At 43.6% G+C, this 26,565-nt stretch overlaps 1 protein-coding gene across 8 annotated transcripts in view; it reads right to left on the bottom strand.

Annotated features, from left to right (window-relative positions):
* GUF1 (GUF1 homolog, GTPase) overlaps positions 1–26,565 on the bottom strand; it is a 129,250-nt gene that overhangs the window by 25,145 nt on the left and 77,540 nt on the right. For all 8 annotated transcript variants that reach the window (XM_033946227.1, XM_033946245.1, XM_033946218.1 and 5 more), the window contains 3 exons: positions 15,418–15,550; positions 12,171–12,314; positions 4,305–4,438 (listed from right to left, as the gene is read on the bottom strand). In XM_033946227.1, the coding sequence (XP_033802118.1) occupies positions 4,305–4,438; positions 12,171–12,314; positions 15,418–15,550 (411 nt within the window). The remainder of the gene's footprint in view (positions 1–4,304; positions 4,439–12,170; positions 12,315–15,417; positions 15,551–26,565) is intronic.

The raw sequence follows: 26,565 nt of genomic DNA, 5'->3' as shown, positions 1-26,565 counted from the left end.
TAACCTCTAACCCCTATATAGTCGTTTATAATCCACTTAACCAAATTCTATGGCTCAAGGTGGATCAGAAGCCTTAAAAGAACTGGGCTAACATCGCAAAAGTATAGAAAAATTTAAACTCTGAAACATCCTAAAAAAAAAAAAGGAATTTATTCCCTCAATAAATAAACAGAAATGTTTTCAAAGAGTATCTGAATGTATAATAATCATTTATCTCTCTTAAGCTGCTTGGTAGTTTGTTCCAGAGCTCAGGTCCACAACCTACAATAGATCTTTGTCCAAGTTAAAATTTTTCAACATTGGAGATTAGATGGAATGGTCAATCTGATTTTATGAGAGGAGTGCAGAGACCTTCCAGCTGACTTCTGCGAGATTATGTAAATTTTTTAAAACAAATAACAGTTTAAAATGAATTCTTGCCCTCACTGGGAGTGAATGTAGTCTAAGAAACAGAGTAGCATGATCAACAGATTTACCCCCTAGAACCAACTTTGCCGCCTTTATAGCCCCTTCTCCTCCTTCTTCATTCAGCCGAATGACTGTAATGATAGTTCCGAATCAGGGGCCAGAGGCTTTACATCCTTCTACTGTATCCCCAGTGTCAGCAGAGCCAAGGAACAGAAACTGAGCTTGGGAATCAAACCCAAGTCTCTTGCATGGTAAACTGAAAGACAGACACTAAACTGGCCCTTGATAACTACATCAAAACTAGAGAGTTGCACATGAATGGAGACCATAGGGATCCTATAGGTTTGACTAACAGGTCTGCAGGATTCCCACAGAAATGGAAAATATTGCTATGGGTTTCCCACAGGAGTGTAGTCTAGATCAGTGTTCTTCAACCACCGGTCCATGGACCAGTGTCAGTCCACAGAAATTTCCTGCCGGTCCACAGAAATTTCCTGCCGGTCCACAGAAATTTCCTGCCGGTCCACAGGGCCAGCACGTGCATCAGGCCCAAAACAGTGTTCTTCAACCGCCAGTCCATGGTGCGATTGATGCGGCGTTATCTTCGAGCCAGCTCCCTCTTCCTTACTGATTCAGTGCACAAAGCCACGGGCAGTGGCTCCTACGGGCATTCTGCACCTGAACCGGAAGCCTTATCTCTGACGTTGCAATGTCAGAGGGAAGGCTTCCAGATGAGGCAAGGTGCAATTATTACTATTATGGAGGTGGGGTCTGGGGTGGAGATTGGGTAGAGATGGGCGGGGTCTGGCCCACGACTTAGCCCAGTGTTCTTCAACTGCCGGTCCATGGACCGATGCCGGTCCACAGAATAATTATTTTATTTCTGCCGGTCCATAGGTGTAAAAAGGTTGAAAAACACTGGTCTAGATCACCAGATGCTAGAGTGAAGCTTGGAATGCCCAGAGAGGCCAGCTGAGGGCTTGGAACATTCACTGGTTAAACAGAAAACACTGCCTATAGAAACCACAGAACTCACTTCTAGAAAGGAGGGGGAAGGCTGTTGAGGTTAAGAAGAAATGGGGTAAAAGACAGTTTGGGTATTAGAAAAGTACCTTTAGGTATGTGACATGATGGAGGAGATAAATTATGGGGACAGGAGGGAGTGGACATGGAATGGATCTTAGCAGGTACAGGTAGCTAAAAGGTTAGAGTTCAGTAGGGACAAGCACAGATGGGTGAAATTTCTGTCCCCATACAACTCACTAGTCTGAATAACTTACTCTGGCACATGGCTTGATGGTTGTTGATACAAGAAATCAGAGTTCAAATAAAGTTTTAAAAGGGTAGATGATTAACTTCCTTTTAAAATATATATGATGCAATTTAGACTTCTGTTGTATATCTTGAAATTTGTCATTTATTTTCTCAAGTAGTACAGGCTAGCCTCTGATAAATGGTTTGTATGGATATAAGATCCACAAAATAATTAACTGTCTTGAAATTATGGCATACTTAATACAGATTGTGTAAATTATGGCCTTTATCTGGTCAGCTTTAAGCAAGAATGTAGCCAGCTTTATATGGTGAGGATGTGTCAGTGGATATTTTCTTATCAGTTTCTGAACTTCTTCATCAGGATTCATTTATGTTCTATTTGATGAGAAATTCAAAATTGTACAATATTTGCATGTTTTTATGGGTGGAAGGCTACAGGTGAATAATATTTCTGGCTATGCTTAGGATAGAGAGGGACAGTGAATGGAGAAAAATGTAAATATCTATATTCATACAATTATAATCCTATAAATATCAGCCAAGGTTAATTTTATTACATATCTTTATAAAAGATTCAGCTACCTCACTGTAACAGGAAAAACGCTACCTTTAAGCTCAACAGCAGAACTGATGAACATAAAGGTAGAGATGCTGAAAGCTTCATTTCACTGATATTTCAATGTGCCTCTACCTTAGTTAAAAATTAGCTCAGTCTCCAGTCAGCAAGGTGTGTCAAACAGTGTCTACCCTATCTACTTTTTCTCTTCCCCTCCACAACAAGAATCTACACTAGAGCCTCCCCAATGGGGTCACAAGTCCCATGTTTGGAGTCTTGGATGGGACAAGTGCCCCAAAAAGTCCAACAGGACAGAGAACCCACGGGTCTAAAACAGTACAAAAGGAAGTGGGAACGGACAATGAACACTCCACTGAAGATCACTGATGTAAAACCAACTTGTTTATTTCATAAAAGGACACAAGCAGAAGCTGTAGACCCAACACAGTATCTGCTTGTGTTTCGGCATCTGAGGAACGCCTGCATCAGGCGACAGGTCTGGGATAAAACAAAGCTCGGTAACTGCCATAGCTTTTCAGTGATTTTGGTTACACTGGCATGTTAGTTGGACTGAGCTTTGTTTTATCCTAGACCTGTCATCTGTGAACATATATGCCACAGTGACCCCCGATGCAGGCGTTCCTCAGATGCCGAAACACAGTGCTGCATCGGGTCCACAGCTTCTGCTTGTGTCCTTTTATGAAATAAACAAGCTGGTTTTACATCAGTGATCTTCAGTGGAGTGTTCATTGTCCGTTCCCACTTCCTTTTGTACTATAGTCCTGTGACACCCAGGAGTCATGGCTGCAGACAGATTAGTGTGCACTGTTTTACACCATCCTTAGTATGCTCAAGTCATTGTGTTTCTTGAAGTATTTAAAGTACAGTTGTCCAGCTTCTGACAGCACTGAATACAAGTTATTTTTAAACAGTTGTTGCATGGGCATAAGTACATAAGTGTTAACATACAAGACCAATCCAGGTCACAAGTACCTAGCAAGATCCCAAATGAGTAAAACAGATTGAATGCTGCTTATCCCAGAAACAGACTGGATTTTCCCAAGTCCATCTTAATAATGGTTTATGAGTTTTTCTTTTAAGAAATTATCCAACCTTTTTTAAACCCTAAGCTAACTGCTTTTACCACATTCTCTGGCAACAAATTCCAGAGTTTAATTGCATGTTGAGTGAAGAAATATTTCTCTGTTTTGTTTTAAATTTATTATATAGTAGCTTAATTGCATGCCCCCTAGTCTTTATATTATTGGAAACAGTAAACAAGTGTTTTATGTCTACTCATTCTACTCCAGTCAGTATTTCATACTGTAGACATCTATATCCCTTCTCAGCCATCTGTTCTCCAAGCTGAAGAGATATAGCCTCTTTAGCTTTTCCTTTCATGAAACGCTTAAATCTGGATTGACAACATAAGAACAGCCTTACTGGGTCAGACCAATGGTCAATCTAGTCCAGTAGACTGTTTCCAATAATAATCAATCTAGGTCACAAGTACCTGGCAGGAATCCAAATAGTAGCAACATTCCATGCCACTAATCCCAGAGCAAGAAGTGACTTCCCCCATGTTTTTCTCAATAGCAGATTATGGACTTTTCCTCCAAGAACTTGTCCAAACCTTTTTTAAACCAAGATATGCCAACTTTTGTTACAACATCCTCTGGCAATGAATTCCAGAGGTTAACTATTCTTTGAGTGAAAAAATATTTCCTTCTATATGTTTTAAAAGTATTTCCATGTAATTTCATTGAGTGTCCCTTATACTTTTTGTAGCTTTTGTGCAGCGAGTTATATGTACATAGAGAACTGGCATATAATCAGAAAACTGGAAAATGTGATAACTTAAATACTAGATTTAAAAAAGTAATAACTATAGCAACAAACTACACCATATCTGTACTAAATGAACCTGCCTGGACTAGAGAACAACTGAAGAATTATGTCATATTCTTTTGTTATTCATCTTCGTAGGTTTGCAGGCTCATCCATTTATTGTCACTTGCAATCCAGTTCTAATACATATCCTTTTCCCCTAAGTATTAATCTTTACCTTGCATATCCTGAAGAAAGGAATTTCAAGCTGTCATAAAAATCGACCACAATTTCATTCAGTGGAAAGAGATATTTCAGCAAAACTCTCTGGTCATCGATATAAACCATGCTCTTCTGAACTGCCCTTCGACCCTAATCAAACAAAACCACTGTAAGGTACACAGTATATAAACTTAGAGACCAGGAAAAGTACAAAGAAGGGAAACAAAACTATCAGGCGACATAACACAACTTATTTTAGCAAAGCGTAAATACAAAATCTGTGCAGGACTCTATCTTATAAAAAAGAATTACTGAGTGGTAGATATAGTAGAAGAACATGGGACAGAGTAATGGTGCGGTTTGTGAAGGGAGAGAAGAAAATTGTGGGAGGGGGAAAATTTAATCAATGGCTCTTGGAATGTTAATGGGTTGAATAATCTGGGAAAACAAGAGTATTTTCTTTAAGGAAACTTGCTAGGATGAAATAGGTTAATAGTTTGATACAGTGCTACTACAGTGTTCCCCCGGTCGTTCGCGGTCGGCGGTTCGTGGTCCTGATCATTCGCTGTATTTTACAACCGTGAACCACTGACAAGGAGAGGGCAGCGGGAGAGGCAGAAGAGAGCAGCCAGAGTGCCGGCGAGTGCAGGAAATCACTCGCGGTATGCTCCGACTGCCTCTTCCTGCACTAAGTCGGGCCTTATCCAATCAGGAGTTGCTTTGACACGCAGCTCCTGATTGGATAAGGCCCGACTTAGAGGCGGTCGGAGCATACTGCGAGTGATTTCCTGCACTCGCCGGTGCTCTGGCTGCTCTCTCCTGCCTCTCCCGCTGCCCTCCCCAGTCTCCTCCATGAAAAACCGTATTTGCGTTTTTTCAAGATTCGTGGGGGTTCCTGGAACTGAAACCCCGTGAATATCGGGGGAGTACTGTACTACTAATCATTTTTATAGCGCTACCAGATGTACACAGCGCTGTACATTAAGGGCCAGATTCTGTATAGGATGCCGGTTTCCGTAGCCACCTAAGAAGCGGCTGAGAATTGCACACATTGGCATCCTAAAGCATGACTTCTGGAAACTAGGAGAGACTGACAGTGAGTGGACTTCTCTATACACATCCAGATTCTGATAATTCTTTCAAGCACCCACTGCTTATCACCAATGGAGAGAATATGCTGGGCTAGAGGGATTCTTGGTTTCAAAAAGTTAAAGCAATTGTATTCAAAAAGTAATTACAGTACACGCTTCAGTGTTTGTTTTCAAAATGGCATTGCCAACCATATGTACACTAGATATGCAGATGGTAAAAAAAAAAAAGTTTGGGTTCATTTTCTAATCAGTTTTAGGGCTCTTTTTATAAAGGTGCACTTATAGCACATGCTAGCCAAAAAATTACCGCCTGCTTAAAAGGAGGCGGTAGTGGCTAACGCGTGCGGCATTTTAGAATGCGCTAAAACCGTAAAAGGAGCCCTTAGTGTGTTTTTTTTTTTTAAACCAGAGTTTTAGCTTTTTTAGTTTCAGACATTAATGCATTTTAAATTTCATTAAACATGTAAAATTTGCTAATACAACAAAATCAATTTTATGTGCATTAATTCAGAGATCTTATTAGTGTGCTTTACATGCACAGAACTTTCTGATCCTAAACTGCAAATTATCCCCCAGATTCTATATATGGTATTCAAAATTGAGTCTCAAAACAGAAATATAAATGTGGGAGAAAATACTGATTATATTATGAATTCACTGAAAACAATAAAAAATATATAAGAATCAATTATTTATCAACCTAATTATAATTTATAAATCAAAAAAATAATAAAAAACTGTATATTAATTATAAGTGAGTGCTCAGTTTATAATATCATTCAATCACAGCAGTGTTATAAAACAATGATATATCTTTCCATCATTGCACCCTCCTATCTCCTTGCGTTGTTTATAGTTGATTAAATAACTTGATGTTAATATGTTTGATCTGCAACTAAAACATATATATAAAAAAAGAAAAAGATGGTACTTAGCTTCAAACAGTAATTATTGATGTCAGGATTCAAGTGCAAGAGGTTAAAGAATTTCCTTTACGATCATTGTCGCTGGTTGGAAATCAAGTCCAAAAAGTTCAGGTGTTCTTGTGACAATAAGTCCCCAAAAAAGAAAGAAAAAATCCCAACGTGTTGTATCAAAAAACCAAATCCTCAGTGTAAAATGCTGTATAATAATCCACAAGACTCGGTCTTCACCGCTACTTCCCTCAACACTGACCGTGTTTCACAAAAATTGCTTCATCATTAATCCTGGATTCTTTTTTACGGTTACCAACCACCGGAGGAAGAACATCAGATTCCAATTTGACGCAGAGCAAACTCAAATCATGCAAGCTGAACAAGAATCATTGACACTGGTATTTAACAATTCTTCTAGGATACTAACAAGTAAGATCATCAATTTTTAAAATATTAATTCAATGATTCATTTTTTGTTTAGTTCACCAGTATGGCTTTATGTTTACATGAATTTTTACTTTGTATTTTGTAGCATTTTAATTGTGTTATCATTTATTAATGTATTTTATACATGGTAATTACCCCTGATATAGGCAGATGCCCAAATATGGCCATTTTAGGTCGATGTGCTGATAAATTTTATCATGGTTGCTATACTGGTGTTCATTGCCATTTTTACTGCTGGCCCTCCTGGAATTACCACTCCAGGTGGTATTTCTTCTGACTCTTTTTTCATTGCCTCTTCATAAAACATAGAAGTTGCCATACTGGGACATATCAAAGGTCCAACAAGCCCAGAATCCTGTTTCCAACAGTTGCCAACCCCAGGTTGCAAGTACTTGACAAGATCCAAATGAATAAAATAGATTCTATGCTGCCTATTCTAGGAATAAGCCGCATATTTCCTGAAGTCCATCTTCATAATGGCTTATAGACTTCTGTTTTAGGAAATTGTCCAACGTTTTTTAAACCCTGATAAGCAAACTGCTTTCACCACATTCTCTGGCAATAAATTCCAGAGTTTAATTACACATCGTGTGAAGAAATATTTTCTCTGGTTTGTTTTAAATTTACTACTTAGTAGCTTCATTGCATGTCCCCTTGTCCTAGTGTTTTTGGAAAGAGCAAAGAAGCAATTCACATCTACCCATTCCACTCCACATAGTATTTTATAGACCTCTATCATGTCTCCCCTGAGTCTTCTCTTCTCCAGGCTGAAGATCACTAGCTGCTTTAGCCTTTCCTCAGAGGTGTCGTCCTATTTTTTATATCATTTTCATTGCCCTTATCTGTACCTGATCTAATTCTGCTATATCTTTTTTGAGATGCAATGACCAGAATTGCACACAGTATTTAAGGTGCAGCTGCACCATGAAGCAATACAAGAGCATTATAACATTCTCATCTTTATTTTCCATTCCTTTCCTGATAATTTCTAACATTCTATTTGCTTTCTTAGCCCCCATTGCACGCTGAGCTGATGGTTTCAATATCTCCTTAACAATGACACCTAGATCCTTTTCCTGGGTGGTGACTCCTAACGTGGAATCCTGCGTTGAGTAACTATAGCTTGAGCTCCTCTTTCCCACTTTGCACTTGCTCACATTAAACATCACCTGATGTTTTGATGTCTAGCCACTTAAGGTCCTCTTGCAATTTAACTTTACACAACTTTATGTCATCAGCAAATTTAATTATCTCACTAGTTATTTCCATCTCTAGATAACTGATAAATATGAAAAAAGCAGCAGTACAAGCAGAGTCCCTTGGAGAACTCCATTATTTACCCTTCTCCATTGAGAATATTGACCATTTAACCCTACGCTCTGTTTTCTATCTTTTAACCAGTCCTTAATAAACAAGACATTACCTCCTATCCATGAAGTCTTTCATGAGGTACTTTGTCACATGCCTTTTAAAAATCCAGATTCACAGTATTGACCAGCTCACTTTTATCCATGTTTATTCACCCCCTTCGAAGAAATGTAGTAGATCAGTGGTTCTCAACCCACCAGCCAGTTGGGTTTTTGGGATAACCCTAATGAATATGCATGAGAGAGATTTGCATATAATGGAGGTGACAGGCATACAAATCTGCTCCATGCATATTCATTAGGGCTATCCTGAAAACCTGACTGGCTGTTCGTCCTCCAGGACAGGGTTGGGAACCACTGTAGTAGACTGATGAGGCAAGATTTCTCTTGACTAAATCCATGTTGGCTTTGTCTCATTAATCTATACACTTAAGAACATAAGAATAGTTATACTGGGTCAGACAAATGATCTATCTTGCCTAGTATTCTGTTTCCAGCAGTGGCCAATCCAAGTCATAAGTACCTGAAAGAAACTCAAATAGTAGCAGAATTCCATGCTACCGATCCCAAGGCAAGCAACGGCTTCCTCCAGCTATACTAACCACTGTTACCACATCCTCGGGCAAAGAGTTCCAGAGCTTAACTATTCCATTTAACTTCTTTGAATGTCCCCTAATCTTTGTAATTTTTGAAACAGTAAAATTTAACTCATATTTACCTAGTCTACATTACTCAGGATTTTGTGGATCTCAATCATATCCCCTTCAGTCATTTCTTTTCCAAGTTAAAGAGCCCTATCTTTTTTAGCCTTTCCTCATATGAAAGGAGTTCCATCCCCTTAATCATTTTGGTAGCTCTTTTTGAACCTTTTCTAATTCTGTTATATCTTTTTTGAGATATAGCGACCAGAACACAATATTCAAGGTGAGGTCACAACACGGAATGATACAGAGGCATTATAATATATCTAGTCTTTAAGCCCGTTACATTAACGGGTGCTAGAATATATGTCTGTCTGTCTTTCTTTCTTTTTCCCTTCCGCTGTCTTTCTTTCTGTCTGTCTCTCTCTGCCCCTGTGTCTTTCTTCCTTTCTTTCTGTCTCCCTCCCTCCCGCTGTCTGTCTTTCTTCCTATCTGTCTCTCTCCCTGCCCCCTATGCAGTAGCAACATTTCCCCCCCCCACTTCCCTGTGCAGCAGCATTTCCCCCACACGCCACTTCCCTGTGCAGCAGCAACAGCATTTTCCTCCCCCCACTTCCCTGTGCAGCAGCCGCAGCAGAAATCCCTCCCCCTCCATTTCCCTGTGTAGCAGCATTTCCCTCCCCTCTTCCCACTTACCTGTGCAGCAACAGCCCCAGTATTTCCATCCCCCTCCACTTCTCTGTGCAGCAGCAGCAGCATTTCCCCATACCCCCTCCTTTCCCTTCTCACGGTCTGGCCTGCTTCCTTAGTCCCTTGCCGCCCCCCTTCCCTTCCCGCGGTCTAGCCTGCAGGATTAGTTTGAGTCCAGAGTTTATTTTTAAGTTTAAAGGTGCCACGGCAGCTTCTCTCACGATCGCCGCCTGTGTCAGAAGCCTTCTCCAACGCAGGTGCAGCTCGTGAGAGGAGTCGCCGAAGTGGCTTTTAACTTAAAAATAAACTTCGGCTGGTAGGGCCGTATTTCCTGGATGGAGGACTGTGCGAGGTGGAGAGCAGGGAGGCCATTGGTTTTGCAATTTGTCTGGCAGTCACTGGCACAGCTAAGCTCGCATGTGCACTCCTGCCGGCCAGGGACCTACGGATCACGCAGGTAAGAGAGCGCATGCGCGCTTAGCGTTTTATTATAGTAGATGGTCTAACTTACTATCCCTTTCCTAATAAATCCTAACATTTTGTTTGCTTTTTGGCCATCGCCGCCCACTGGGTGAAAGTTTTCAGCATATTGTCTACAATGACATTTAATAACTTTTTCTTGGGTACTAACCCCTAAGGTGGACCCTAACATCTGATAACTATGGGGTCCTTTTACTAAGATGACCTAACCGATTTATTTATTTAAAAATTTATATACTGTATATTAACTATACGGTTTACAAAGATTACAATCATAACACATTAAATACCATATACAGACACAAATGCAGAACAGCTCTCATAAAAAAAAAAAAAAAAAATTTAACACAGGAACGTGCTAACAAACAATTGAGTTTCTAGCATGTTCTTAAAATTCATCCTCCTAGTACAGTATCGCAAAATTCCAGGCAACACATTCCAAAGCTTACCACCTGCCACAGACAGCATCGCTGCACCAATCCAAACATGATGGATTGACATCTTACCCTCTAAGCTCAGTTTCATACTATTTTCTGATCTCAGACACCTTCTAGGCTGATAAATTTCAAAAACAACCGGAGAAATATGATATAAAATCTGATGTATAGTTGAAAGAATCTTAAAGTGAACTCTTTGCTGCATGGGTAACCAATGCAATTGCTTCAGGACTGGGGTTATGCGAGTCATTCTTGGAAAACCAGCAATCAATCTTGCAGCAGAGTTAATCAATATTTGCCCTCATCTTCACTTTAGCAACTCCCAAGTATAGTGCATTGCAATAATCCACCCTACTCAGGATCAGTGCTTGTACTACACTACGGAAGTCAAATGCTGGTAACATAGGTTTTAATCGATTTAGCATGCGCTAAAGATTAGCGCACGCTAAATTCTAAGGCACCCATGGAATATAATGGGCGCCTTAGCATTTAGAATGTGCTAATCTTTAGCGTGTCTTAGTAAAAGGACCCCTATGTTTGGAATTATTCTTTCCAATGTGCTTCACTTTTGAATTTGTCCACATTATGGGCTCCTTTTACAAAGGTGCCCTAGCGGTTTTAGCGCACGCATCGGATTTGCGCGCGCTAGATGGAAAACTACCGTTATTCCGCGCGTTAAGGCCCTAACACACCTTTGTAAAAGGAGCCCTAAATTTCAACTGCCATTTCATGCCCAGCCTTGCATATGTTTTAACAACTTTGGATACTTTTCTTCTAGGGACTTCACCTTGAGAAAGCATTTATGCAAAACATGTCGGTGAACTAGCTGTCCCTGTATTCAGACCACAATGAAAAGCTAAGTAATAGCTAAAGCTATTAAATTATATTTATAAATATTTAAAGTTTAAAAACACTAATGAAATATATTTATTGATATTACGAATACTTTATATGAAATTTAAGAATAATCTGGATCCTATGATGATTCAACACATAATGTAATGAAATTATTAGACACAGAGTGGTGTTTCTGAGGACCATAAAATTGTATAAAAGGTGTTATATTATAAGAGAATATCCCTTAATTTAAGTTCTGATTGAAATAACACCTCTATGATATATTAAAGTTGCCTAATATCTGATAATACTATTAAATTAAACAACAGCACAGACCTGAACTAAATGTATAAATTATCCATATGGTGGCTGAATGTCATTAGTATGGAGGAAATTTTATCATCATGATATTTTCATGTATATATAAATAGTACATGTGCATAAAATAGCATTTATAAATTACTCCCATGTAAATGTATGCACAATGACCAGAATGTGTGACACAAGTATAGGGATGTCCATTGGATGAAGTTGAGAGTCACATGTGCATTTAAAAACAACAACACACAGTTTGGGTTGTATTTTATGCATGAAAATTTATACTGTACTTGTTTCTACAAATTCATTTTAGGTATGACTTCTGCTAGATTTCTGTTTGTACTTTAAAAAGACGCAGGTGTCTTTATAAAGCTGCCTTCTTGTCCTCTCAATCTAGGCAACGTTACCTTCCAAACACATATGGCCTCTTTTACAAAGCCGCGTGGCAACAGCCCTGAAGCCCTTTAAATCTCTATGGGCTTCGGGGCCATTAGCACAGCTTTGTAAAAGAGGCCGTTAATTTCATGTTATCTTTCTCATTCTACTTTCCTATTCTGTGAACAATATTGAGGTAGCTACACTTGTTTTCAGCTTGTTTTGTATTGTGGCTAACACAGATGGATGAGAAAGTTACATTGACCACACATGTCTACAAACCTGACATAAAGTAATTATCTTTCCAACATGTTCTTCAGGTGTTATAAGTGTTCCTAAAACCATGGGCTCCAAGTATTGTGACACCTGGGATTTATCAGGAAACTGAGCAGGATTGACAATGGTAACCTCTTCTCTGCCAAACTCCTGCAAAACAAAATGTTATCTATGTGATCAACCAAGCTTGGCTTGCTATAGTAGATAGTATATAATGCAATCATTGCCATTTATTTAACTCTCTTTGATATAGCTAACACTTTCCAAACCTGTCTTCATGACCTCACTACCAGTCGGATGATCAGAATCTACCAGGGCTATCTATGAGATAAAATTTGAATAGAACAGATATGCAACCTATACAAATTTATTTGTGGGAGAATATAAAAACATAGCAAAGTTTTATTTACATACTGCGATAAACCATGAAGTTTGATGCAGTTGACAAAAATTACACAGGCTCCCCCCCCCAAAAAAAAAAAAAAATTATTGGTGCTTTTTTTTTAAACTTATTCCAGGGGTTATTTGGGGCGCTGATTCAGAAAATTGCATCAGCTCTAGTTTTTTACCCCTCTTTTATGAACACATAGCGCATGTTTTAGTACTGGCAGCGCCGGTAACTGCTCCAACGCTCATAGGAATTCTATGATATGGTTGAAATAATTAATTTTTTTTTTACCACTTTTTAAAAGATCTCATCTGCAAAATCAGGATATCATAACAAGCTTTTTTGAATGGGAAATTTATTATTTAAATTATCCACATTTTTTTTGTGTATAATGACCTTTGTTTCACAACTATTCGTCTACTTCCTTTTCTATAATGTACAGTACACTAGCATAAAAATGTAAAGCTCAAATGACACAATGTCATGTTATATTACATAATTATGTGCAAAAAAATTAGATGGTAAACATGGTTTCCTTAGACCAGTGTTTCTCAACCTTTTCAAGCCAAGTACCCCCCAAGCCAGCGGTCGTAAACTCACAGCACCCCAGGTATTATTTTGAGGCCCGCGGTCTGGCCGGCTCCTTTGCTGAAGTCATTCTTCAGTTCAAAGCTACGGGCAGCGGCGGCGGCTCCTCATGTGATCCACGCCTGCGTCGGAAACCTCTCTGAAGGCAGGCTCCCTTGCCGAAGTCATTTTTCAGTTCAAAGCCACTGCAGTGGCTCCAAGAATGCATCAGAAGCCTCTCTGACATCACGATGTCAGAAAAAAGGCTTCCGACACAGGAGCGAGGAGCCACCGCCACCTGCGGATTTGAACTGAAAAATGATTTTGGCAAGGGAGTCAGCCAGAAACGAGGAAGAGAAATGCTGATGCTCACTCAATTGGGGAGAGAGAGGGAAGGAGGGAGAAGGAAGACAAGGGAGAGGAGAGGAACAAGAGATGCCAAGTCCATGGGAGGGAGGGAAAGGAAAAAAGGAAAGGAGATACCAGACCATGGAGGGGGAGGGATAGATGCCAGGGCATGGAGGGAGGGAAGGAGACAGATGCCAGACCAGGGGAAAGGAAGGAAGGAGGTAGGGAGAGAAAAGAAGAAGAGAGATGTCAGACCATGGAAATAGGGAGGAAAGGAGAAATAGGAAGGGAAGGAGAGAGAGATAGGGAAGGTAAGACATGGAAAAGTAGATTTTGAGAAGAAAGCAGAAAAATGGAAAAATTGAATGTTAAGTTAATGCCAAAGATGGATGAAAATACAACAAAGCAAACTGACTTCAATGAAAAAACTGTCTATAGAAGGTGATCAATTGTGTATATAAAGTGCTCAGAGACATGAAACTCTGAAGGGAAGGCTAAAAAAACCACCCTGCGATAAGAGTCCACCTTCCAGTCATTGCAACCTCATAAATCAGTGATCACGCTCTAAGATGTAGTGAACAAATTATGTTAGTCTTATAGTTCTTTTAGTCATTCAGAATTGCTGAGAGTGATATCTTCTCTTCATATATCAAAATACAGCCATCACTGCTTTAATTGAGTGTGATACTATTCACTTAGCTTTTAAATGTATTTTAAGGGGTCCCTTTTGGCAGTTGGAATCTTCAGAACTAACACTGATATCCAGCAGCGATGTGACTGCACATCACAAAGTTAACAGAATTATTACAATCTACAGCACTAAGCATTTTTGAAAATCCATAATCGGGTCTCCTGAAGCAGAGATCGAAAAGGGGCCAAAAGGGACCCCTTAAACTACATTTAAAGTCACCAGACAACATAGATAGGGAAAATGATTTTATTTTCAATATAGTGATTGAAATGTGTCAGGTTTGAGAAAGGAAAGATGTTAAACTTTAACTGTGAGGGCCGCAGAAAAAATAAGGTACTTGGAGGGCCGCAGAAAATAGTTAATGTCTAATTAAAGAAATGACAATTTTGCATGAGGTAAAACTCTTTATAGTTTATAAATCTTTCCTTTAACAGTTTACGCCACATAGATATTTAAACATCTCTATCATATCTCCCCTCTCCTGCCTTTTCTCTAAAAGTATACATATTGAGATCTTTAAGTCTGTCCCCATACGCCTTATGACGAAGACCACGCACTATTTTAGTAACTTTCCTCTGGACCAACTCCATCCTTTTTATATCTTTTTGAAGGTGCTATCTCCAGAATTGCACACAATATTCTAAATGAGGTCTCACCAGAGTCTTATACAGGGGCATCAATATTTCCTTTTTTCTTCACACACTGAGCACACCTACTGGGTTTGATGAACCTTTTGTCTGTCCAACTATGGAAACTCCTATGTTCTTATGTTTTAAAATAGGCATGGTATTTAGGAATAAGAAAGCTACATTTTTTTACATTTGCAATGAACTGTAAGCCAATAACAGTAGCAGTGTTTTGATAGTGGCTTAATACCACATACTCTAATCAAAGCAAGATTCTTCTCATCACATTACTTATCTAAAGGAGACTGCTAATATAATTTTTGTGGATTAATACATTTATCTTTATAAGCGGAGGGAGGTAAATTCTCCCAACTAATGTAACCTGATTTCCATTTCTTTAAAAAAGAGCACAGTTATATATACAGGATAAGATCAATATAAGGTTATACACTATTACACAGACATCACACACAGAACATTTGTTAGAAATAAAAATGATTTTCTGAGAAGATTTAAATGTGTTATGATCCCAGACAAGGGCTTGTTTGCTTTTTGCATGTTTACAGCAGAAATGGGCTTAAGGCTGCCGTTCATTTCAAGCACCATTAAATAGGTCCATCATTAGCAAAGTACCTTTATCAGTTTTGTTGAAGAAAGAATAGCCTTGTACGGTACAGTGGGTGCAGTCAAGATGACCGATGCATTGTACTCCTGCTCCAAACGCTGATAAAATACTTCCATGTGTAAAAGACCCAGAAAGCCCAACCTGTTATAAAAACAAAACAAAACATTTTGGCAGTCAATTATAAACATCAGTGTTCTCCCTAGTGTGTTTTAGCCGGGCACTCCACCCGGCTACTTTAGGTGAGCGCCCGGCTGTCATTTCAGAAGGTCGCGAATCAACCTGACTGATCGCGAACATCACTAAGACTCAAACTAAATATTTTGGGTTTTGATACCACAGCTCCTCAGCTGCCTTGCACTGACCAAAGGAAGAGCCAACACTTAGATTGTTTGTTAACTTTCAACCATGTAACTTTTCTACCAGCCACCACTTCATTTATTGACCAATTGCAAAGCGTTGTGCTGGAAAATTTAAAGAGAGTTTTGGAATGCAGGTTTGGGGGGAATCTGCATTTCATGTATGGTTTCTGGAGAAGGCTGGTTTCTCCTCATTGGTCAAGGGTTTGGACGTTGGACGTGGCCTGTGTGGCGGGAATATTTGGATATCATTGGTTTTTTAAGCTATCAGAGGCCTTGAAGTGTAAAGGCATTTTGGTGTTGGCTAGTGACTCGCCCGTCCCGTGCTGGATTAAGTGGGCTCTCCAAGCAAGACCACTTCAACAGGGGAAGATGGAGTCATGCTGTCCTTCCCGAGACTTGTCCTCGGCTCCTGGTAGAGAAAATAAGTTAAACAGTAAGTGTCGGTGGACTGTCCGCAGGCGCATTTTTCGGCGGCCCTGGAAGCGATGACCCTGAGAAGAAGGTCTCTTAAGTTTAATAGTATCCTGACCCTCCTCTCTTTACTGAATTGAGGCCTAGACTTCTCAGTTCACTGTCATGCCGCTTCTTCAAGGCGCCTGCATCACCTCTTCCTGTCACTTTATTGCCTTAACGGTTCAAACCAACTTGTTAATTCTGCGATCTTTTAAGTAACTAATGTGTTTGTGTTTATGATGCCTTAGCACGGGTTGAACAAACTGTCAAGAGCCCATTTTTTAGGTTTGGATTGGCAATTTGAACTCTCACAAAAGAAATGTGTGGGAATGATTTAATTTTGTACCATACTGAAGCCGGTATTTCTTTTGTTTAGTTTTTTAAAGTTTTGTTTGTGGAGTCCTGTCATTGTTGACTTCTTTGCATGTGCTGAGTTTTCTAGTTACTAGGAAATGAGTTTTTACTGCCGGTGATATTGCTATAATTAAATGGGCATCTAGGGATAAAATTAAGACGGGGCCCTTATAATGCCATATTGCTTGTTATAGAGTGAAGACTGTCCTGTTTTCAATGCTTTAGGGAGGGAAACGGTGTATGTATGGAACTTGGATATGGGAATCTGGAGCAGGTACATGTGTAGAGGGCATTTAGGATAATGTATGTGGGTTAGTTTGTGAAATGGGGAAACTAGGATGCTAGTAGTTTTAAGGAAAGAGATGGCAAATAAGACAGAGAATATTACAAGGTCTCTGTACTGCTGTATGGTGTGACCTCACCTTGAGTATTGTGTTTGGTTCTGGTTGTCCTATCTCAAAAAAGATATAGCGTAATTAGAAAAGGTTCAAAGAATACTCCTAGTGGAATTCTGTGGAACTGCACAGAGCAAAATGTGCACAGAATTCCCCATTCACACAGAATTATGCACAGACTTTCTGTTCTGCCCTGACCACTCTCCCGACCGACTGAAAACCCCCCTCCCCCTTCCATGAGAGCCGACATACCTGTGAGCCTCCTAAAGAAGCAGCAACGGTTAACAGAGGCAGCGCTATGACCAGGCTGTTTGCAACCAGCCCCACCAGGGCCTTCTGATGCATCACTTTTTGTAGATGGGTGAAGTGGCAGAAGGAAGACTCGGGCAGCCGAAAACAGCCACTTCACAGTACTGCCCACAGGTATGTCAGCTCTCATGGGGGGGGGTGTCGATAGAAGAGAGGCCAGACCTGCATGGAGAAGTGGTGGGGACATGGATGCTAGGCCCACATGGAGAGGAGGGGACATGGATGGAAATACTTTTAAAACAAATAAGAGGAAATATATTTTTCAGTTAAAGAATAGTTAAGCTCTGGAATTCATTGCCAGAGGATGTGATAACAGCGGTTAACATAGATGGGTTTAGAAAAGGTTTGGACAAGTTCCTGGAAGATAGGTCCATAGTCTGCTATAGAGACCTAGGGGAGCCACTGCTTGCCCTGGGATTGGAAGCATAGAATGTTGCTGCTATTTGGGTTTCTGCCAGGTGCCTGGATTGGCCACTGTTGGAAAAAGTATACTGGTCTAGATCGGCCATTGGTTTGACCTAATATGGCTGTTTTTATTTATACATGGGGTTTCTGGGGCAGCAGTATAGTGGAGTTCTTTTGAGATGGACTAGGTATGTGTTAAGGACAAAAAAGGTGCTAGTGTGTACAGGTAAGCAGCAGGATGCGAGTTGGTGGAAGGGTTACGTCTAAGGAGGGTGTTTAGGAGAGTGTTGTGGGAAAGGAGCCCTATAGGAGAACCCTGATGTTGATAAAGCTGCTTTGTTCAGCACATAATTCACTACTTGCGCTGTAACCACCTTTTTACGCTGCCCCTAAATTGTGATCAAGAGGCTAAAAGAAAACAGCCATCAATATCTGATACCTGAGCATTGGAAAATAATAATAATTAACTAATAAAAATAGTGCACATTTAATTTTCCCCACCACCAAATTTCCCTGTCCGCCCCACCCGGCTACTTTTTCGTGCCACCCTGCTGGAAAAATTTTCTGGGGAGAACACTGAACATATTGTGACAGGGAAGCTCCTGTCACAGTGAAAACTACTGCTAAAACTCCCCAACATGCAGCACAGGGTCCTGTAAAACCCGGCATGGAGCCAGGACAGCTGGTTCAGCCAGGAGAGTGCAGGAAAAGGCAGGTCCCAGCACAGCCCAAGAGCCAGATAGGGAGGGCTCTGAAAACCACTAATTTCCCCTATCACTCCTTTCCCCAAGTCAGGGAGAAACCTGACACCAATTTGCAAAGGGGTGGAGTCAGACCCCGGAGTTTGCAGGCTGGGAAGCCACAAAGGCAAAGTCAGGTGAAGTGGAAAGGGGAGGACACAGCTGGCCCTGATTACAGAAGCCAAACGAATCATGGAGTTGCCAGCGCTCACCAGTTACCTAAGCCCCATCAGGACCGTGGTGCAGGAAGCCAGCTCATAAGGAGAGGCAGGACAACACTCAGGAGGCAGCTTAAGCCCCAGGGAGAAGGGTTGGGAAATGATCCCCATGGAAATGCTGCAGAGGTTTTGGCAGACATGCAGGAAGGGGGATGGGATGCAGAAATGGAAAGCCAGAGTTCCCATGAGGGTGAATGGGAAATGTGTAGTGTCCCTGGGGATAGTATAAGTGAAGAGGACATGGATCTGGGAGGGCACTGTGTGTGAGAGTCCTCAGCTGATTGCATGAAGAAAGTTTTCCGTGGTTTTTTTTCACACTGAAGCCAAAGCATCTTGGCAGGCAGAGCTGAGGCAGCCCTGCCTAATTAGGTGAGAAAAGCTTGTGTAAATACAGAAAGAGCTGAGACGTGAAAAGGCTGGCATAAGCCGAGCTCAGCTAAAAAGATATAAAGGGGTTGTAGTTCCGAGAGACCGATATTTCTCAGAGGGGATACGAGACCAGGAGAGCACTGGACTAATGTAAAGTTTTGGAGTTTGAATTATATTTTGTTGGATAAAGATGGGCAATCCCGTTCCTCAGTCAAAGCCCATATGACTCACCTGGACTGAGCTATACCAGAATGCAGGAAGCACCTAAGGGAGTCTAAACCCAATTGTGAAGGGTTTTTTTTTTTTTTCCTATTTTGATTTGGGACATTAATAAACCTGATACTGTTTTCCAGAAATCCGGTATCCGGGTTTTCCTTCATACAACCATATAAAAGGCGTTTCAAAATTCTTGCTTGTGGTCCGAGCCAGGCTTTCCCACCTACTCAGGGACAGGCCCGGCCACAATATATATATATATATATATATATATACCGTATTTGCCGGCGTATAAAGCAATGTTACTTACCGTAACAGTTGTTATCCAGGGACAGCAGGCAGCTATTCTCACTAGTGGGTGATGTCATCCGACAGAGCCCCGATACGGACATCTTGCAAGCATGTCTTGCTTGAAGAAACTCAGAAGTTTCGAGATGCCCGCACCGCGCATGCGCCAGTGCCTTCCCGCCCGATGTACCGGGCGTGTCTCCTCAGTTCAGGTAGCTAGCCTGAGAAGCCAACCCAGGGGAGGTGGGTGGGACGTGAGAATAGCTGCCTGCTGTCCCTGGATAACAACTGTTACGGTAAGTAACATTGCTTTATCCCAGGACAAGCAGGCAGGTATTCTCACTAGTGGGTGACCTCCAAGCTAACCCCAATGGGATGGTGGGAGAGTTGGCAACTTAAGAGAACAAATTTTGTAACACTGTTTGGCCAAACTGTCCATCCCGTCTGGAGAAAGTATCCAGACAATAATGAAAGGTGAATGTATGAACCGAGGACCAAGTGGCAGCCTTACAAATCTCCTCAATCGGTGTCAAGAGCCGTCAAAGCGGCAGTTAGAGAGGCCAAATTCCGCATGGAGGAGTCTCTAGCAAAGAATATCCAGAAGGGAGATAAATCCTTCTTCAGGTATATTAGTGACAGGAAAAAGAACTCAGGCGGGATAGTACGACTCAGAAAACCAGACGGAGACCATGTGGAGACGGACTCGGAAAAGGCCCAACTGTTAAATGAATACTTCTGTTCAGTCTTCACCCGCGAGGTGCCGGGAATCGGCCCTCAACCACATACAAGGATTAAATCAGTAGACCCGTTTAGTAATTTCAAATTTACACCCAGCAGCGTCTACTGCGAGCTGTCAAAAATCAAGGTCAACAAGGCAATGGGGCCTGACAACCTACACCCTAGGGTACTCAGGGAGTTGGGAGATGTCTTGGCGGAACCACTATCCGCGCTCTTTAATCTCTCCCTTAGTACAGGTAACGTCCCGATGGACTGGAAGACGGCTAACGTCATTCCACTACACAAGAAAGGCTCCAGGGTGGATATGGCAAACTACAGACCAGTGAGTCTCACTTCAATAGTGAGCAAACTAATGGAAACCCTAATCAAACACCAAATGGATAGGATCATGGACGAGGAGAATCTGCGGGATCCCCGCCAACATGGATTTACTAAGGGGAGATCGTGCCAATCCAACCTGATCGGCTTCTTTGACTGGGTGACGAGGAAGCTGGATGTTGGTGAGTCCCTGGACATCGTCTATCTGGATTTCAGCAAAGCATTTGATAGCGTGCCACACCGCAGGTTGCTGAACAAGATGAGTTCTTTAGGTTTGGGCGACACTTTAACAAAATGGGTTGGGAACTGGCTTGGAGGTAGGCTTCAGAGGGTGATGGTGAATGGCACTCCCTCCGAGATGTCGGAGGTGATAAGTGGAGTGCCACAGGGCTCCGTCCTAGGCCCGATCTTGTTCAACATCTATATAAGAGACCTGACAGAAGGGCTTCGAGGTAAAATAACATTGTTTGCCGATGATGCCAAACTGTGCAATGTAGTGAGCAAAAGCACAACAGACAAAAAAGCAATGACAGACGATATGGTGCATGACTTACTGCTGCTGGAGCACTGGTCTAGGTCCTGGCAACTCAGTTTCAATGCCAAAAAATGCAAAGTCATGCACCTGGGAAGCCAGAATCCATGCAAGATCTACACCCTAAATGGCGAGATCCTGACAAGAACTGTAGCAGAAAGAGACTTGGGAGTGATTGTCAGGGAAGACATGAAGTCGGCAAACCAAGTGGAGCAAGCTTCATCCAAAGCAAGGCAAATCATAGGTTGCATACGCAGGAGTTTCATCAGCCGTAAACCTGAAGTCATTATGCCACTATATAGATCCATGGTGAGACCGCACCTGGAGTACTGTGTGCAATTCTGGAGGCCGCATTACCGCAAGGATGTGCTGAGACTGGAGTCGGTCCAGAGAATGGCCACCAGGATGGTCTCGGGACTCAGGGAGCTCCCGTACGAGGAGCGGTTGGGGAATTTGCAGCTCTACTCACTCGAGGAGCGTCGAGAGAGGGGAGACATGATCGAGACATTCAAATATCTCACGGGCCGCATCAAGGTGGAAGAAGACATCTTCTTCTTCAAGGGTCCCGCGGCAACAAGGGGGCATTCGTGGAAAATCAGGGGCGGGAAACTGCACAGTGACACTAGGAAGTTCTTCTTCACTGAAAGGGTGGTTGATCGCTGGAATAGTCTTCCACTTCGGGTTATTGAGGCCACCAGTGTGGCGGATTTTAAGGCCAGATGGGATAGACATGTGGGATCTATCCGCAAAGATAGATAGTGAGGATCACTGGGGTGGGCAGACTTGATGGGCCTTGGCCCTTATCTGCCGTCTATTTCTATGTTTCTATGTTTCTATGATCTGAGGACGGCAACAGAGGCTGCCATTGCTCTGACCTTATGGGCTGTGACCTTACAGGGAAGGGATAATCCAGCCTGGGCATAGCAGGAAGAGATACAAGCCGCCATCCAGTTAGAGATGGTGCGCTTCGATACAGGTCGTCCCAACTTGTTTGGATCAAAGGAGACGAAAAGTTGAGGAGCAGTTCTGTGTGGCTTTGTGCGATCCAAGTAGAAAGCTAGAGCACGTTTACAGTCCAGAGTGTGCAAAGCAGATTCCCCAGGATGAGAATGAGGCTTTGGAAAGAACACTGGAAGCACGATGGATTGGTTGATGTGAAATTCAGAGACCACTTTAGGCAAGAATTTTGGATGAGTACGAAGGACCACCTTGTCATGATGGAATACAGTGAACGGTGGATCCGCCACTAGGGCCTGAAGCTCGCTGACCCGGCGAGCTGACGTGAGGGCCACCAGGAAAACCACCTTCCAGGTGAGATACTTAAGTGGAGCCTTGTTGAGAGGTTCAAACGGAGGCTTCATAAGATGAGACAGGACAACATTGAGATCCCAAACCACAGGAGGAGGTTTGATAGGAGGGTTGACATGGAAAAGTCCCTTCATAAATCTGGAAACCACAGGATGAGCAGACAAAGGTTTCCCCTGTAGAGGCTGATGGAAAGCCGCAATAGCACTCAGGTGGACTCGTATAGAGGTAGACTTGAGACCAGACTGAGACAGGTGTAGAAGATAGTCCAATACAGAAGATAGGGAAGCTCGCTGAGGTTCCGTGGCATTGGAAATACACCAGGAAGAGAATCTAGTCCATTTTTGGGAATAGCATTGTCGAGTAGCAGGCTTCCTGGAAGCCTCCAAGACCTCCCTCACTGCTTGAGAGAACTGGTGAGGAGTTATGTTGAAAGGAACCAAGCTGTCAGGTGGAGGGACTGCAGATTGGGATGAAGTAGTGAACCTTGATGTTGAGTGAGTAGTGAAGGAAACACTGGAAGAAGTACTGGCTCCCTGCTGCTGAGTTGAAGTAGAAGGGAGAACCAAGGTTGTCTGGGCCACCGAGGAGCAATTAGAATCATGGTGGCATGGTCTGATCTCAACTTGACTAGAGTCTTTTGAATGAGAGGAAAAGGAGGAAACGCATATAGGAAGCGATTCCCCCAATCCAGCAGAAAAGCGTCTGCCTCGAGGCGATGGGGAGTGTAGATCCTGGAGCAAAACTGAGGCAGTTTGAAGTTGTGGGGGGCTGCAAAGAGGTCTATCTGAGGCGTCCCCCACTGTGCAAAGACTCGATGAAGAGGGTCGGAGTGGAGCGTCCATTCGTGAGACTGGAGAAGACGACTCAATTTGTCTGCCAAGACATTGTCTTTCCCCTGAATGTAGACAGCCCTGAGGAAGGTGTTGTGGCGGACCGCCCAATCCCAGACTCGAAGAGCTTCCTGGCAAAGAGGGGCCGAGCCCGTGCCCCCTTGTTTGTTGACATAATACATGGCGACCTGATTGTCGGTGCGAATTAGGACCACCATGTCGTGAAGCAGATGTTGAAAAGCCTGGAGAGCATTGAAGATGGCTCTGAGCTCCAGAAGATTGATTTGATGGAGTTGTTCCGCACTGGTCCAGAACCCCTGAGTGCGAAGACCATCCAGATGAGCTCCCCATGCATAGTTCGATGAATCGGTCGTGAGAACTTTCTGGTGGGGAGGAGAGTGAAACAGCAAACCTCTGGATAGATTCGAAGAGGTCATCCACCAGAGAAGAGACTGCCGTAGAGCAGGAGTGACCACAATGTGGCGGGACAACGGATCGGACACCTGAGTCCACTGAGATGCCAAGGTCCATTGAGGAATTCTGAGATGTAGTCTGGCAAAAGGCGTCACATGAACCGTGGACGCCATGTGACCCAAGAGGACCATCATGTGTCTCGCTGAGATGGATTGGCGAGAAGACACCGAGTGGCAGAGGAGAAGAAGAGCATCCATGCGTTGAGGAGGAAGGAATGCTCGAAGTTGGATGGTATCCAAGACAGCCCCGATAAAGGGGAGAGACTGGGTGGGCTGAAGATGTGACTTGGGAAAGTTGATCTCGAAGCCCAAGTTCTGCAGGAAACAAATTGTAGTCAAGGTCGCCGAAATGACCCCTGGAGCCGACGGTGCCTTGATGAGCCAGTCGTCGAGGTATGGAAACACCTGGAGACCCATGTTCCGGAGTGCAGCGGCCACCACCACCAGACACTTCGTGAAGACTCTGGGCGACGAGGAAAGGCCGAATGGAAGCACTCGATACTGCAGATGTAGATGTCCCACCCGAAATCTGAGGAACTTGAGGGAGGCCGGATGAATCGGAATGTGAGTGTAGGCCTCCTTGAGGTCCAGAGAGCATAACCAATCGTCCTGCTCGAGGAGGGGATAGAGAGAGGCAAGGGTCAGCATACGGAACCGCTCCTTGACCAAAAACTTGTTGAGGACTCGAAGGTCCAAAATGGGCCGCAGATCGCCCGTCTTCTTCGGGACCAGGAAATACCGGGAGTAAAACCTTGGTTTTGCTGATCCAACGGAACCGGCTCGACGGCCCGAAGCCGAAGCAAAGTCTGAGCCTCCTGGAGAAGAAGAGCGGTCTGCGTTAAGTTGGAAGGATACTCTCTTGGAGGGTGGTCCGGGGGGACCCGTTGGAAATGAAGAGAGTATCCCTCTCTTACAATGGTAAGGACCCAAAGGTCCGTGGTGATTGACTCCCATCGATGATAAAAATGATGGAGTCGACCCCCTATGGGAAAAACAGGGGAAGACAGAACGTCGGTTATGCTCCCTGGAAGAGAGTCAAAAAGGCTGAGTAGCCTTGGGTGCAGCCGGCATCTGAGGCTTCTGTTGAGTCTTCTGGGGAGGCTGTCTCTTCGCAGGCTGTCTCGCAGGAGGAGTCTGCCTCGGTTGATAACGCCTCTGGTAGATTTGAGGCGGTCTAGAGGGACGAGACTGCTGAGGCTTCGGCTTAGGTCGCAGAATAGACTGAAAAGACTTCTCATGGTCCGAAAGCTTTTTAGTAACAGTCTCGATAGACTCATCGAACAGATCCGCTCCCGCACAAGGCACATTAGCAAGTCTGTCTTGGAGGTTCGGATCCATATCAATAGTGCGAAGCCAGGCCAGGCGACGCATGGCGACCGAACAGGCCGCAGCACGTGCCGAGAGCTCGAAGGCATCGTAGGAGGATTGCATCAGCTGCAGCCGCAACTGGGACAGGGTCGCCACCACCTCCTCAAACTGGAAACGAGCCTGAGCATCGATGAAAGGGATGAACTTGCGGAGCACCGGCAAGAAGAAATCCAAATATGAAGAGAAGAAAAAATTGTAATTGAGCACTCGAGTCGCCATCATCGAGTTTTGGTAGATACGTCTACCAAACTTGTCCATCGTTCTCCCCTCCCTGCCCGGAGGCACGGAAGCGTAGACTTGGGAAGGGTGAGAACGCTTGAGAGAAGACTCGACCAGAAGGGACTGATGAGAAAGTTGAGCCCCCTCAAACCCCTTGTGGTGAACGATGCGGTATCGAGTATCCAGCTTACTGGGAACTGCAGGTATGGAATACGGTGTCTCAAAACAGCGCATGAAAGTCTGGTCCAGCAGTTTATGCAGAGGAAGCCGAAGTGTCTCCGCCGGAGGGTGAGGCAAATGCATGGTGTCCAAATACTCTTTAGAATATTTAGACCCAGTGTCCAAAGTCACATCCAAGTCATCCGCCATCTGTCGGAGAAAGGATGAGAAAGATAGTTGGTCTGCCAAGGCCGGCCGACGAGACGGACTAGACGAAGTGGAAGCCTCCGGGTCCAGGGAGAGCTGAGACCGGCATGGAGAATAGGAGGTAGATGGTTCCTCATACTCTGGTCCCTCCGGCTGGGATACATCCGACGAGGAGTATCCCAAACGCTGCATCTTTTTCTGCGGAGACACCTCCGAATGACGTGAGGAGTGCCGAGAAGAGTGCCGAGATCGATGCCCCTCCCGGTGACGGGACGGGGAACGAGATCCTCTATGCATCGATCGATCCTTCGAAGCCTCAAAGGAATGGATAGGACTCGATGCCGTGGATCGCAGAGGTGGCAGAGATGCGGACTCACGCAGCGCCACCCATGTCTGGTATGGAGTGCGGAAGAACTCCTCCTGCAATGCAGTATGCCCAGGACTCCGATTATCAGGGGCCGCCCTAGCACCCTGTTGTCGTGGAGGTGTGATGGGCTCCAAAGGCGGCATATCAGGAAGGGAAGCCCTCTTGGAGGATTCCGCCGCCCTCCGCCGATCCCCCTCGTCGAGCAGAGAGATCGAACGACGAGGAGGAGGGGGAGGGGGCGGACCGCCCCCTGAAACCGGGGCCGGAATGTCACCCTGAATGTTGGCGATAAGCCGGGGTCCCATAGTCTGCATAAGCTCGACAAACTGAGCTTCTAGCAGGGATCGAAGCGAAGCCGATATGGAGGGATCCGCACCGAAAGGGGGTCCTCCTGCACGGTCTTCGCGTTCCTTCGTGGCCAAGTGCTTCTGCTTGCTAGCTTTAGGCACTTTGATGACCACGGGAGGGACAGCGGAAGGCGGTACCTGAACCGAGGAGACGGAGGCAGGCGCCGATGCTGAACTCGATGCC

The sequence above is a fragment of the Geotrypetes seraphini genome, chromosome 1 (genome assembly GCF_902459505.1).
Source record: "Geotrypetes seraphini chromosome 1, aGeoSer1.1, whole genome shotgun sequence".
Classification (NCBI taxonomy): domain Eukaryota; kingdom Metazoa; phylum Chordata; class Amphibia; order Gymnophiona; family Dermophiidae; genus Geotrypetes; species Geotrypetes seraphini.
Note: the sequence above shows the minus strand (reverse complement) of the source record. Positions and strands in the feature narration are given on the sequence as shown.